Source organism: Pseudorasbora parva, chromosome 14, assembly GCF_024679245.1.
Source record: "Pseudorasbora parva isolate DD20220531a chromosome 14, ASM2467924v1, whole genome shotgun sequence".
Lineage (NCBI taxonomy): Eukaryota > Metazoa > Chordata > Actinopteri > Cypriniformes > Gobionidae > Pseudorasbora > Pseudorasbora parva.
In genome coordinates, this window is record NC_090185.1 from 25,132,926 (window position 1) to 25,146,991 (window position 14,066).

General features: G+C 37.8%; 2 protein-coding genes across 8 annotated transcripts in view; both read left to right on the forward strand.

The window, feature by feature from the left end:
* Positions 1 to 12,760, forward strand: part of kif14 (kinesin family member 14) — a 23,842-nt gene extending 11,082 nt beyond the window's left edge. The window contains exons 14-29 of the mRNA XM_067414845.1: positions 181 to 283; positions 390 to 544; positions 624 to 771; positions 843 to 995; positions 4,175 to 4,307; positions 4,373 to 4,475; positions 4,700 to 4,841; positions 5,179 to 5,282; positions 5,721 to 5,821; positions 8,572 to 8,799; positions 8,948 to 9,135; positions 9,877 to 10,029; positions 10,160 to 10,282; positions 10,795 to 10,860; positions 11,871 to 12,012; positions 12,106 to 12,760. Of these exons, the coding sequence (XP_067270946.1) occupies positions 181 to 283; positions 390 to 544; positions 624 to 771; positions 843 to 995; positions 4,175 to 4,307; positions 4,373 to 4,475; positions 4,700 to 4,841; positions 5,179 to 5,282; positions 5,721 to 5,821; positions 8,572 to 8,799; positions 8,948 to 9,135; positions 9,877 to 10,029; positions 10,160 to 10,282; positions 10,795 to 10,860; positions 11,871 to 12,012; positions 12,106 to 12,437 (2,374 nt within the window). The 3' untranslated portion in view covers positions 12,438 to 12,760. The remainder of the gene's footprint in view (positions 1 to 180; positions 284 to 389; positions 545 to 623; positions 772 to 842; positions 996 to 4,174; positions 4,308 to 4,372; positions 4,476 to 4,699; positions 4,842 to 5,178; positions 5,283 to 5,720; positions 5,822 to 8,571; positions 8,800 to 8,947; positions 9,136 to 9,876; positions 10,030 to 10,159; positions 10,283 to 10,794; positions 10,861 to 11,870; positions 12,013 to 12,105) is intronic.
* Positions 12,761 to 13,546: 786 nt separating this feature from the next.
* The window catches only part of LOC137040431 (adhesion G-protein coupled receptor D2), a 91,829-nt gene continuing 91,309 nt past the window's right edge, over positions 13,547 to 14,066 (forward strand). For all 7 annotated transcript variants that reach the window (XR_010897894.1, XM_067416048.1, XM_067416046.1 and 4 more), the window contains exons 1-2: positions 13,547 to 13,692; positions 13,886 to 13,922. Coding sequence is in view for 6 of the 7 variants with exons in the window: in XM_067416048.1 (XP_067272149.1) it covers positions 13,887 to 13,922 (36 nt within the window). In the remaining variant the exon portion in view is untranslated. The remainder of the gene's footprint in view (positions 13,693 to 13,885; positions 13,923 to 14,066) is intronic.

The window sequence follows — 14,066 nt, forward strand, 5'->3', positions numbered from 1 at the left end:
ATCAGGTTAAAGATACACTATCACTTTTTTCTTCGTAAAAAATTAGCACAATTTCCTTCCCTCGTGGGTCAAATTGACCCGAAAACCTAAAATGATGCTTACTTTTCTTTAATTTCATTTTGATTATTCAATATATCTAATGTAAACTGATCTATTTTTAAAATGTGTTCTTGTTTTCAGTGTCATCTCTAGTGTGAAAGGTACCATCAGCATTAAACCGATGCCGAACGCTAAGACCTTTTTGAATGGACATCTTGTGTCTGAGGTCACCGTTCTCCACCACGTAAGCACTTATTGCTGTTCTGAAGTGAAACCTCTGAAATGATGTCCGTTCTGAGGACCGCCACATAAATCATGAAGTTGTTAATCCACTTTTGACTCTCTTTTAGGGAGACCGTGTGATTCTTGGAGGTGATCACTATTTTCGTTTCAACCACCCCGCTGAGGTTCAGTGTGGGAAGCGTGCGTCCTGTTGGAACGGTGGAGATGGTCAAAAAGACTTTGAGTTTGCCAGAAATGAGCTGATGTCAGCCCAGAGAGCTCAGTGAGTATAAGCCCAAGATGTTCCACTACAGGAACTCATATTTGACTTTCTTGATTTTAATCATCACGTTTCTTCATAGACTTGAAGCGGAGATTGAGGAGGCTCGGTTGAAGGCCAAAGAGGAGATGATGCAGGGCATTCAGGTGGCCAAAGAGATGGCACAGAAAGAGCTTTGCGAACAGAAGAGTCTGTACGAGAACAGGATCAGAGCTCTGGAGAGAGAGCTGGTAAGCAGGTGCATGTCGATGTATAGCATGTGTGACTCCAGTATTCTCCAGTTAATCAAATGCATCCTCAGGAGGAGGAAAGTGAAAGGAAAAGAAAACAGGAGCTGGATAAAAAGATGGTCGTCAGCCAGATAGAGCAACTGCATACAGCAAAGTCTCTACTGGAGCAGGAAGTCAACACCCATAAAAGACGTCTGCAGATGGAAGCACAGGCTACTAGACAGGTACAGACCAGATTTAATCAAGATTGATGCTCATTTTTGAATTTGTATTAAAGGTGACACATAAGAGTAATTGATATGATTAGCCTTTGGCTTGGCTACGTTATCAAACCGCTAATAATGTTACACAAACCATGATCATGGGGACGGGATGTTCCCCATCTCAGAGCCTTCTAAAAATCACTATCCTTAGAAATGATTGTAGGAAAAGCCCTGCCCCAGATGTTGACTGGATTGGTTACAGAGTTGAGATGTTATTAGGGATGTTTCAAACCACTCTTGTTTTTGGTTCACTGCAGTTTTAAGGAGACAATACTCTGCAATGGTTCATATGTGGTCAACATACATTTTAATTCTTAATTCATCTTTGATCATATATAAAGGCATTTTTTATATGTAAAAAATAAAAATACAAAAAACATCAGCTTTGAGGACAAAAGTTTGGCACCAAGTCAACATTTTGTCCTCAAAGTTGATGCGTTAGAAACAGGAAAACTGGGCAAGCATAAGGATTTTGACCAGGGACAAATTGTGTTGTTCCCGGTCTGCAGTGGTCAGTATCTATCAAAAGTGGTCAAAGGAAGGAACAGGGGTGAATCAGCGACAGGGTCATGGGCGACCAAGGCTCATTGATGCACGTGGGGGGGAGTGAAGGCTACCCCATATGGTCCGATCAAACAGACAAGCTACTGTAGTTAAAATTGCTCAAGAAGTTAATGCTGTTCTGATAGAAGGGTGTCAGAATACACAGTGCATCGCAGTTTGTTGCGTATGGGGCTGCATAACCGCAGACCAGTCATGGGGCCCATGCTGACCCCTGTCCACCGCCGAAAGCTCCAACAGTGGACTCTTGAGCATGAGGACTCGACCACGGAGCCATTGAAGAAGGTGGCCTGGTCTGATGAATCACATTTTCTTTTACATCATGTGTATGGCTGGGTGTGTGTCTGTGGCTTACCTGGGGAGCACATGGCAACAGGATGCACTATGGGAAGAAGGCAAGCCGGTGGGCGGAGTGCGATCATGCTGTGGGCATTGTTCTGCAGGGAAACCTTGGGTCCTGCCATCATGTGGATATTACTTTGACACATACAAACAACCTATGCATTGTTGCAGACCATGAACACCCAAATCATGGAAACCGTATTCCCTGGGGACTGTGGCTCTTTCAGCAGGATAATCCACCCTGCCATATAGCAAAAATAATTCAGGAATTGTTTAAGGAGAACAATAACAAGTTTGAGGTGTTGACTTGGCCTTCGAAGTCCTCACATCTCAATCAAATTGAGCATCTGTGGGATGTGCTAAGCAAACAAGTCCAATCCACGGATACCCCATCTCGCAACTTACAGGACTTAAATAATCTGCTGCTAACATCTTGGTGCAGATCCCACAACACACCTTCAGGGGTCTGGTGGAGTCCATTTTATTTATATATATATATATGTATATATATATATATATATATATATATATATATATATATATATATATATATATATATATATATATATATATATATATATTATTATAATAATAATAGTAATATTTATTTATTTATTTATTTATTTATTTATTTATTTATTTTGTGAATTATTATTATTATTATTATTATTATTATTATTTTTTTTTTTTTAAACCTTTAGTTATATTTAATTGGTTACTTTTTTATACATTCCTGAACAAAATCTTAAGACCAGGGGATGCATTGCAAGTTTTACACATTTCGCACTTGTGGATCATAACCGGGTTGTAAGTGCTGCTTCTAAAAAGAAGAAACAGGAGCAAGAGACAAAAAATAGAGAGTAGGCAATTTATTGAAAACTGCATTTAAACTCAAACAGGCTGTTCATCAGCTGATCAAAAGTTTAAGACCATAGCCCAAAATAAATGCACAACAGTACTAAAAGTGTCAAAAAAGGACTCAGTAGTGAGTAGCCCCACCATTCTTGTTGATCACTTCAAAAACTCGTTTCGGCATGCTTGATGCGACTGTTTCCAGGAGTCTGGTGGGAACGTTGCTCCATGTGGTGAAGATGGCTTCACAAAGGGCATCCACTGTCTGGAACTGACGTCCATTTTTGTAAACTTCCCTTGCCATCCATCCCCAAATGTTCTCAATGGGATTTAGATCAGGGGAACACGCAGGATGACCCAAAAGAGCAACGTTATTCTCCTGGAAGAAGTCCTTCATCAGGCGGGCGTTGTGAATTGCAGCGTAGTCCTGTTGAAAGACCCAGGCATTACCGCACAGACAGAGACCCTCGGTCACGAGGGATGCTAAAAGGATTTCTAAACAGGCAAGTTTGTGTCGTGGGAGGAGATGTGGCCTTTGAAGACGTTTTTTGTTCTTGAAGCCCTTCTCTAGCAGATGACGTCTTATGGTTATTGGGCTGCAGTCAGCATCAGTAAGGGCCTTAATTTGGGTTGAGGATCGACCTGTGTCTTCACGGACAACCCGTCGGATCCTGCGGATCTGTACAGGTGAAATCTTTTTGGGTCTACCACTTGACTTTTTTGTCCCATAACTCTCAGGATTTTTTAAGATATGTAAAATGACTGTCTTACTGCATCCAACCTCAGCAGCGATAGCGCGTTGCAAAAGGCCTTGCTTGTGCAGCTCAACAATCCTGCTACGTTCAAAGAGAGGAAGCCTTTTTGCCTTTGACATCAGGAGATCTTGACAGTATGACTGCTTGAAGGACAATGACATGAAAGCTGTATTTTTGTGCAGATTTGTCCTTTTTATGGCTATGATCTTAAACTTTTGATGAGCTGATGAACGGCCTGTTTGAGTTTAAATGCAGTTTTCAATAAATTGCCTACTCTCTATTTTTTGTCTCTTGCTCCTGTTTCTTCTTTTGGTATTTTGAATCAGCACTTACAACCCGGTTATGATCCACTAGTGCGAAATGTGTAAAACTTGCAATGCATCCCCTGGTCTGATTTACTTAGTTACTTAATTTTAGTTATATAGTTTATTTTGTTAGTTATTCAATTAATTATTAGTTGTATTTATGTGATGTTAACTTTAGTTGTTTAGTTATGGTTTTATTTATTTAGTTTACTTGGTTTTAGATATATTATTTATTTTAGCTATTTACGTTTAAAGTATTTTTAAATTTGTGACCTTTTTCAGATTTATTTTTTATTTTTAATTTTTAATTTAAAACATCTCATAGGCGTTGGCTGATCATGATGTCCGTCATGCTAAAATTGTGGAGGCCCTTGAGGCAGAAAAGAAGAAGATTGCAGAAGATCTTGCTCAGATTGAGAGGAAACGTGCTCTTAAAGTGACCCAGACTGCTAAAACAGGTACATACACACTTTTCTATTAGTAATGTTCTTAACCGTGTGGTATTCACCATATATTTCTTCAGTGTTTGCAGCCTACCCGCAGTGGGACGCCATGAAGTTGTCTTTGATGATTGAAGAAGCAAACAAAATCAGTGCCAAACTCAGGAAACACACAGTCTTCAGCAGGTACATTTTTTCTGGAAAAATTTGTCCAGCTACTTGGCTGTACATTGCCCTTTGTGAGGACGTTTATTGCACTTTGGGAGGACATTTATAAAACAAAACATATTTTTCAGTAGTATAGTAAATTTATCAATAAGTGAGTATTTTTTGGAAAAATTCTGCCTTGTTCATTCTGAAGATTAAAGCGTTTGTATGAAAGAAGATGTGGGTTTGTGTTTTCACAACAGACATGAGACAAGCGATAAAGAGAACGAGGGTGGAGACGCCCAACTGCAGGTCCAAGTTCAGAACACCAAACTGGGAATTTCCACCTTCTGGAGTCTGGAGAAGTTTCATAGCAACTTGGCTGCCATGAGGGAAATCGAGCAGGTGGCTTAATAACAGATGTTCACACAGTTCTAGGCGTAAACATGCTGCTTGAGCTAGCTTCAGTAAACTAATTTTTTAGTTCTGTTTTATTTCGTTTTTTTGTTTTGTTTGTTTTGTGTAGCAATTCACTTGGCGTTTGAAACTGTGCTACACTTGATTTGGACAGTGCTAACCTACAAATTGGTTGTTTGAACACAATAATACATGAGGCCATTTGAAGCCTGTTTATTTCCTTGTAATTACCCAGTAAAAGCAGGAAGCATGTAGTATTGGCATTTGTTCTTATTATCATAAAAGAATCGGAGGCTAAATCAAGTCTGATGTTTATTGGCTGTAGGGGGAGAGCGGCTCTAAAGATGACGACGTGTTTTACGACCCTAATGATGAGTGGGAACCGGACCTATCTGCCTCTTCCTCAACCTCATCTTTCTCTCGCAGAAGGTATTTGAATTTATTAGTCCACGATGGTGCTGTTCTGATTTCTGTTCTTGAGGAACGAAGGAACAGACTTTGTGCTCAATACTGGTTCTTGTCTTCTACCATGATATTATTTTTCCACCTATAAACCAAGCCCTCAGGAAAAGCACATTCCTGCAGCATTTTTAACCTATTTTCACTGCCTTCGTGAAGATGTGACCAGCAAAACTCAGTATTGGTGAATCAAAACCTCTTCTACACCTCTGAAGACCTTCTTCTCAAAGCTTATAGATATTCTTTTGCTTTTCTGCCTGTGATTTCCTCTCGTTTCTTTCACTCCTTGAAATTAAAAGTTAAGGATGTTCACTTTAAAGTGTACATCATGTAACTGGCTGTTGAATAAGAATTATGTGAATGTTAATGATGGTTCAAGTTCAGATGTTTCTGTTTCTTGTGACCCAGGAGTAGAAGCTTACTAAAGAGCAGGAGGATATCTGGGCGTCTCTATGAAATCCGAGTGCACCCTATTCAAAGCCTACATTGTGGTCCCTCACAGTCCACTGGTAAAGTAGCTTTTATATCCTCTATATGTTTAAAATGAAGTGGCTTCATTTATATGAAGTTTAAAGGAACTGTATGTAAGAAATTTCAATTAATCATAAAATGGCCTGATATGTCAATAGACAATAAAAGGTTACTTCAGCGATTAGCATATGGATTTCTATCAGTAGAAACCCTGGATTATATTTGAATGATCGAATGATTCGAATGATTTTATTTCTGGAAAAATTACTCCGGTGACGCAAATATCGTCAATTTGCGTCATCTGTAAAAATGTCTCAAAGCACTTAAAGGACAACTCCGGTGAGAAATGAACCTAGGGGTAATTAACAGATGGTTAGCGAGTATATCGTTCTCTGGGATGCGTTTTCATGGAAATCGAATGTAAAGAGTTTTATCTTTAAAAACAGATTAGCTTATAACACTAGTCTATGGGGCACAGAGTAGTGAAATTAAATCGCTAGTTAATACCACTAACAAGGCTAAAAACTTGGACAGATGGAGAGGCAAGATGGACAGGCGCCATCTTGGAAAACAGTCTCGACTCATCGAGCGACGAGAGCTCTGCTAAGTGATGAACTGTGACTTGGAATCTCATATGGTCCGTTGTTTCCGGAAGAAAACACTGAACACAACAGAGAAAATAAAAATGTCCATGTCATTACATTTCACAAACTTAATTCCTATCGACCAGCTCACTTAGAACAGCGCACGTAGATCGATTCATCGAGACTGTTTTTCGAGATGATGCCTGTCCACTTACAAAGTTCTCAATGCTTCGGTTTGCATGTAGGGACCCTCATTATGCTACTGTGTTAGTGTGAGGCTATTTTGAGCCTTGTTAGTGGTATTAACTAGCGATTTAATTTTACCACCCTGTGTCTACCCTGTGCCCCATAGACAAGCATTATAAGCTAATCTGTTTTTAGAGATAAATCTCTTAACATTCGATTTTCAAGAAAACGCATCCCAGAGAACGATCTATTCGGTAACCATCTGTTAATTACCCCTAGGTTCATTTCTCACCGGAGTTGTCATTTAACATTACAGTAATAATGAACATAAATGACTTATAGCGCCTGACTTCTGCAGAATTATTTCGGCATTGATAGTGTTGACATATTAAAGGGTCATGAAACCCCCCTGCTGCAGTGGTGTTTTTTCACACCTTCGATTTGAAAAGGGGAGTGGTCGACTCTGAAAAGGCGGGATGGTATTGTGTGGAAAGAGGGAATGCTTTGCATAAATAGGGGAGTGTCATTAGGTTCATTAAGATTAGCCAAACCAACAGCAGCAGTTACAGTGAGACATAGCCCGAAAATATGCGGTTTAGTGCATGTCTGTAACCACAAATAAAACCGAGAGGACGTGGCTTTTGATTCTTGTTGATATTTCATCAAAAATATTGTTCATTAGCCTACAGATCGGTTATTTTGCACTCCTGACATAAATTAGATAGTCAACGCTTGCAGGTTCGGCGTGCGATTCCTCAAGTTAATTTTACTTTACCGAGCCTTTGTAGCAAAGGCTTCCACAGACGGCGCCCAGTTACAGCTCGCTCGGCGCCCTTTACGTTACTTCGTATCAGCATAACGCCCTCACTTTCCTCCTTGACTTTTCCGCACGCTGCTTCCAAAACTTCCCCACCATGTCTCTACAATAATGATGGAAGACGAGCCTGACAGAAGTGACTGTCTCATGCATATTGACTAAATTATCTTGTATGCATACTACAGCGCAGTGATTGGACTGAATGAGCTTTATGTCATGAATATATATCGAGAATCGCTCGGAGCGGTCGAGGTTAGCATGTCCCCAGCAGCCCATACTTGGGCCGAAAAGCACACGCTGACGTCAGCATTTGTGACGTTGCTCCGACTCAGCTTTTCAAACCGGAAGACAGAAATCGCCCTGAAAAATGCAAAAATAACTTTTTTTTTACATATGAATAACATTAATAAATAGCCTTAGTGTTTTCAATGATGTGCAGCCTATACATATCTGTTTACATCTCAAAAAAGTGTTTTGGGGTTTCATGAACCTTTAAGGCAGGTAGGACATCCCATTGGAGTCGGACCGAATGCAATGATTGGACAAACATGTTTTGGTCCTGAGACTTCCACAGAAGATTATATTATATAATAAATATTATTATATATATTTTATTTTATTTAGACAACTTCTATTATTGATTGCTCTCAGGGTTTGAAAAGAGTAACAAAAAATTTAACGTAGGGCAGGGCTTGATTTCGTCCTTTGGGAATCGGTTGGATAGTAGGAAGTTGGGTGGTGCTAACTAATTGAAGGCAGATCTGAATGGCAGTTTTTGCAGTCATTTGTGGAGGATATTTAGTCCCACCCTCTGCCAAGACACACGCGTCATGAAGAAAAAAGGCGTTGTTTCGAGGGGGAAGGGAGGTTAACTTTTTTTTTTTTATACATTGAATGTCAATGGGGTTAAAACAGTGTAAGTCAATGGGGATCAAAAAAGCAATGTATGGACAAAACACAGTTGAAACCTTCTTCAAAATGCTTTTATATAAAATGAAAACTATAAATAATATTTTTTTATTATTATTTATAAATAATAAAAAATTAAAACTAATTCAAAATGCAATTAAATGCTAAAGTAGCATATAAATGATAATAAAAATAAGAGACTAGCTTTTTTTTTTAAACCCACTTAAAAAATATGACTGCATCACCCTGGGAAATTTTGAGTGGCTTTGATATTCCGTGTCTCTTTTTTCAGGTCTGATGAACAAGCCGCCCTCCCTGCACTCTAGCACGTCTGACTCCGCCCTTCCAGGCATTTGCAAAGATCTGATTGGTTCTGCCGTCTCACGTCTGCGCTCCTGTCAGTCGGCCGAAGAGAACGAAAGCTTGGCCGACAAATTGACCCTAGACCTGTTGGCGATTCACAGCGCCGTGAGGTCCATCACGGACCTTTACGAGCACCTTGACGACAGTCAGGAGAACCGTAAGCGACCAAGTGTTTTTAACAAACCTAAATCAACAGAGCCATTCATCAGTGTCAATATTAAGCTCGGTATGAATGCACAACACCTCTGTCATCACAGCGCTACACAAAGAGCCTCATTTAGTTCTGTTTGTGTGTATGTGAGCAGTGTTTGCCTGCAGTACTGAAGCCCAGACTCATCTGGTGAAGGCCACCTCTGCTGTTGAAAGGGCCGTGTTCATCACTAGGCACTGGGTCTCCAGCATTAAGCCCAGCTCTAACACAGTGCCTCAGAGAGTAGAGGAGCTCAAGACGGAGGTCAAGAAAATCGGAGGCTACCTTCAATTGCTCATTCAGGTGCTCATTGGGGGTTCATAGTCAATCAATAAAACAATTGTTGCATGTTGTGTTCAGTGGTTATTTTATATCTATAGAGGGACTGTAGAAAATATAAAAATGTGTTTTGATGGGTTTCTTCAATGTTTTAATTTGGTTTTAAAATAATGTATTATATTTTTGAATCACTTTTGTTTTCTATATTGGTTCTAGATTAAAATATAAAAACAAAAACATAATAATGTGTTTATATATCAATTATATGTGTTTATAAATCAATTATATATAAAAAATCTTTAAGATTATTTACTTGAGATGTAAACATAAAGATTAAGTCTTGCTGAAAAAAGTGAGTTTGCTTAGAACAGGAACAAATATCTGTCAATGAGTTAGAAAAATCAGATTAATTCAAAGGGAATTTTTAATAAGCCCACTGGCATATATTTGTTCATATTTTAATCATAAACTCACTTCATTTTAATTTAAATTTCACAGAAATTGTCATTTTTAATCTCCGGTAAATGCATCTTGATTTAAGATGCAGTGAAAAACATGACACATACTTTTATACAGTCTGATCAGAAGGTACAGTAAAAGTTATTTCCATATTCTAGTGGTTGGAAGCAGTGATTTCAAGCTGCTTATTTTTTTGTAAAATTAATTGAAAAGTAATTGATATCAGTTGGAAATTGTATTTTCAAACTCTGAAGTGTTGCTAATACATGTCTTCATGGTTCTCCTTTCTGTGTCTTGGTCTTTCAGGGTTGTGACTCTGAGATCTCCTCCATGGTAACAGAGGCCCGGAGGAAGGTTGACAATTGTATGAACGTGGCTCTCAAAACTATCGGTTTGCTGGCGGCAGTGAATGGGACTGATCTTCATTTGACTGAACTTGATTCAGAGGACATAAACAATGTGGGTAGATTTCATCTTTTGCATTTTGCAGCCCAATAGTAAAGGTTTGACCAGTCGTTAAATATCAGAATAAAAAACAACAACCTGAATGAAGTCATACTACTGTTTCTCTTTGCTCTTTTTCTTTTAGAGGTCAGTTGTGGAGTCCTTGCAGGATGGGATGCATCAAAGTGTTACGGATCTTCTCTTCATGGGTCTGAGAATCTCTAATGAGATGGTTCAAGATACTCAGATGACTCGCGCTGGAACACCAGTAAGCTCTCTTAATAAATATTTCACCTAATAAATACCATGGAATATCATCGCAAACTCAAGAAATAACCTTACAGTGAAATCTTGATTGATCCAGTTAAAGGGATAGTTCATCCAAAAATGAAAATTCTATAATTTTCTCACTTTCAAGTTGCTCCAAACCTGTATGAGTTTCTTTGTTCTGCTAAACACAAAAGAAGATATTTGGGAAGAATGTTTGTAACCAAGCAGATAGAGCAACCATTGACTACCATAGTGGGGGAAAAATACTATGGTAGTCAGTGGTGATTTTTTTACAAACATTCTTCCAAATGTTTTTTGTGTTCAGCAGAAGAAAGAAACTCATACCGGTTTGGAACAACACGAGGGTGAGTAAATGATGAAAATTTTAATTTTTGGGTGAACTATCCCTTTAATAGTGTAAATGCATTTTCCATGTTTTATATGAATTGATTTAAACACGCACACTTTAGAATCATTTTTTAATCTTTGTTGATTTTTATTGTTTTACAGGATCAGCAATCGTTAGTGAATGATGTCGCTCACACTCTGAAAAGCTACTTCAACTGCTGTTTGTCGGTACGCCTTACAAACAGCTGTTTTTGTCATTGAGGTTAAAATGTTTTGGATTGATGACCACCCTAACAATGACTGAGGGGGACAGTGCTTGTAAAACGCCGAACCTGAGCGGTCTTATCGCACGTCTTGGGTCGTTTTGCTGTTTAGAAAATAAATGGATTGAGTGGAGTGTCATCTGTCACCTTAATGTGGCTGTAACTGTTATCTTCAATACACAAACTACAGGCTCGTTGTTATTGTTCAGCAAGAGAATGGGATGCTGGGATAAGGAAAAATGGATGCATCTCACCTACTCACCCATTTCCTTAAACCCACCCACTGTACCTAAACCCTATGGGCTAAAACAAATAAATTACACAGTAATTTATACTTTAGAAAAAGAAAACTAAATAAATTAAAAACACGACCACAAAACCAAATGTATAATATAATATAATATAATATAATATAATATAATATAATAATAATAATATATAATTTTATTATGATTTGTTGTTGTTTTGTTTGCTGTGTTTTTTGGTGTAATTTATTTATTTTATGCTGTTTTATGATTATTTGCTATTAAGTTTTTGTTTCATTTAGTTAGGTTGTTTTGGGGTTTGTTTTTGTTTAGTTTGTTTGAGGTTTTGTTGTGTTTATTAAGCTTTTGTCTGGTTTTAGGGAGGTTTGGTCTGGTTTTTTTTTTTTTTGTTTGCTTGTAAAACTTTCGAAGGGGTGTTTGGTTTTTGTTTAGTTTGAGGTTTTGGTGTGGTTTATATCGCTTTTGTTTGTCTTGTTTTAGGGAGATTTGTTTGGTGTGGTTATTTTTTATTGTTTGTTTTTGTTTGGTTGTATAGTGTAGTTATATTTTGGGGAGGCTGTTTCGTTTTGGTTTTTGTGTAGTTTGAGCTTTTGGTCTGATTTAATTTGCTTTTGTTTTGTTTTCAATTTTGTCTTTTTTGGGTGGTTTGGATTAGTCTGGTTTGGATTTCATGCTTAAGAGATGTTTGTTCATACCTGTTTTTTCACAGGAGAGATCAGGTTCCACTGAGAATCGTTCTGAGGAAGACGATGGCTCAGATTTGTCTGATGTCCATAACACAACCGTTGAACTACTCAAGCTGAACAGGGCGATCAAAGACCTCCACTTGTCTCTGTCACGCTGTCTGAGAGGTATGGCATTCTGTCCACAATAACATGCATATGAAACTCACACGATTATGACAAATATGTGACATGACTTCATTTTATTAATGTATAATACAGGGAGTGGCGATGATGGCCTTAGTCAATCGATACGGTCTTCATCCAAGACGATTGAAGATGTCATCAATGGCCTTCCGTGCAACATGGCTGGAAGACGATCTGACAGTCGTCAGCTTCTGTGTGCGAAGAACATCATGGTTGCCCGTGATAAAGTGCTCTCGGCTCTTCAGGCTTTGCCAGCGGTGTTTGAAGATGGAATAGAGATGCTGGGCACAAATAGACACTACCAGCAATGCTTTCAATATGGCAACCAAAATCGGACCGTGCCTAAAGTTGTGTATTCTCTTTCCTCAGGCATTAGCACGTGTTCCAGAGATGCCCGCTGGGTGTGATTTGGATTCAAGGGTACTAGTCATGTATATAACCACGCTGGGTATAATGGTTATTGCTAAAATTGGCTCTCTTTTCATTTTGATGTATTTACAGAAGCACTCATTCAGGCCTACAATAGTTTGTATTTAATTGTAGGATTTTAATGAAGGGCTTAATAGTATAACTGAAGAAGATGGGTTTCTGTTTATTTTGCAAATGATCAAGCACATAAGTCTTTTATAACTCGTGCTCTTCTGGATATATTTTTTGCACTTTAAACATTTGCACAGGCTTGGCAGTGCTGGTGTTTCACAATTTCATTCGCATGGAGATTTTTAGCATTTACTTTAGTAAAGTACATCATGTATTTGTTTCACACTAATTTATACTTTCAGTAATAAACACTCACTGGGACAAGAAGTCTGGTTTCCTATTTATGCGAACTGCATGCCGTTTATATTTTATCTAACTTTTATATTTTATATGATAATATAATAATAATATAACTGTGTGTGTTCATGTTTCTCTATCCTGGTGGGGATCTCAACCTGAATGCATAGCTTACTTATGGGGACTCATGTCAAGAGACAACAAGCTTATAAATCATACAGAATGAGTTTTTGTTTTGTTTTGTTTTCTGTAATGGGTAGGGTTAGTGTAAGGGAATAGAATAAACAGTCTGTACAAAAAAAAAATTTGTCTACCGAGAACACCCACAAAGATAGTAAATGTGTGTATGAATTCTTGGTCGCATAGCATTCATTGGAATATGATTCAATTTCAAACATTTCCCTACACTAATGTTTTTGTTGTATATTTTACAGAAACTTTTATCTGAAGTATGTATACTTTTAAGGGGCCACAAAATAATTTTATTTAAAATAAGTTATATTAAAATTACTTATTTGAAATGGTAACCAAAAAAAGGGTAAAATTACGTCTTTCTTATTTTAATTTGTCCCCACTGTTGTAGGCAAATGTTGATTTCTTTACAGCATAGACACACGTTTACATAAATTCGAAGATTTAATTTATAACTGACAACAAAATGCGACCCTCACAAACTCAAAACGTCATGTCTATCGCGAGGGGAGTGGCGGGAATTACTCTCTCCTCTTCGAGCGGGAGGCGCGCGCTGTTTCTCATCATGATCTCACACAGGAGTTCCTCAGAAGAAGTTCAACGGAAAGCGCACGCAAACCGTTTGCTAAACTTTACTTTTCGACATATAAAATGACATTTATGACTTAGGACTAAAACGTTATCTCATATCAGGTAATGTGCGGTTTAATTCAGTGGCTTTTAAATACATAGTCATTATTGCTTGACGTTTCTGCTAGAGCTGACCTCAAGTAACGTTAATGATTTTTTTTCCCCTGTATTTTTTTTAAACGGTTTAATTTTAGTGTCCATTTATACGTTTATGAGCTGTTAAAGTTGTAACTGTTAATTAGTGTTTTGTTTGCAGGATGAACCTGTTGAAAATTATTTGCTCCAACATTATTGTAAGTAACTTAGATATAGACTATTCTAATAAAATGTGTTTGACATTATGTTGTAAAAAAATCATCCTTTTATGAAAACTTATGGTTATATATTGTAACAGAACCATATAATTTATATAAATGTAATGCTTATTTAAATGAAGT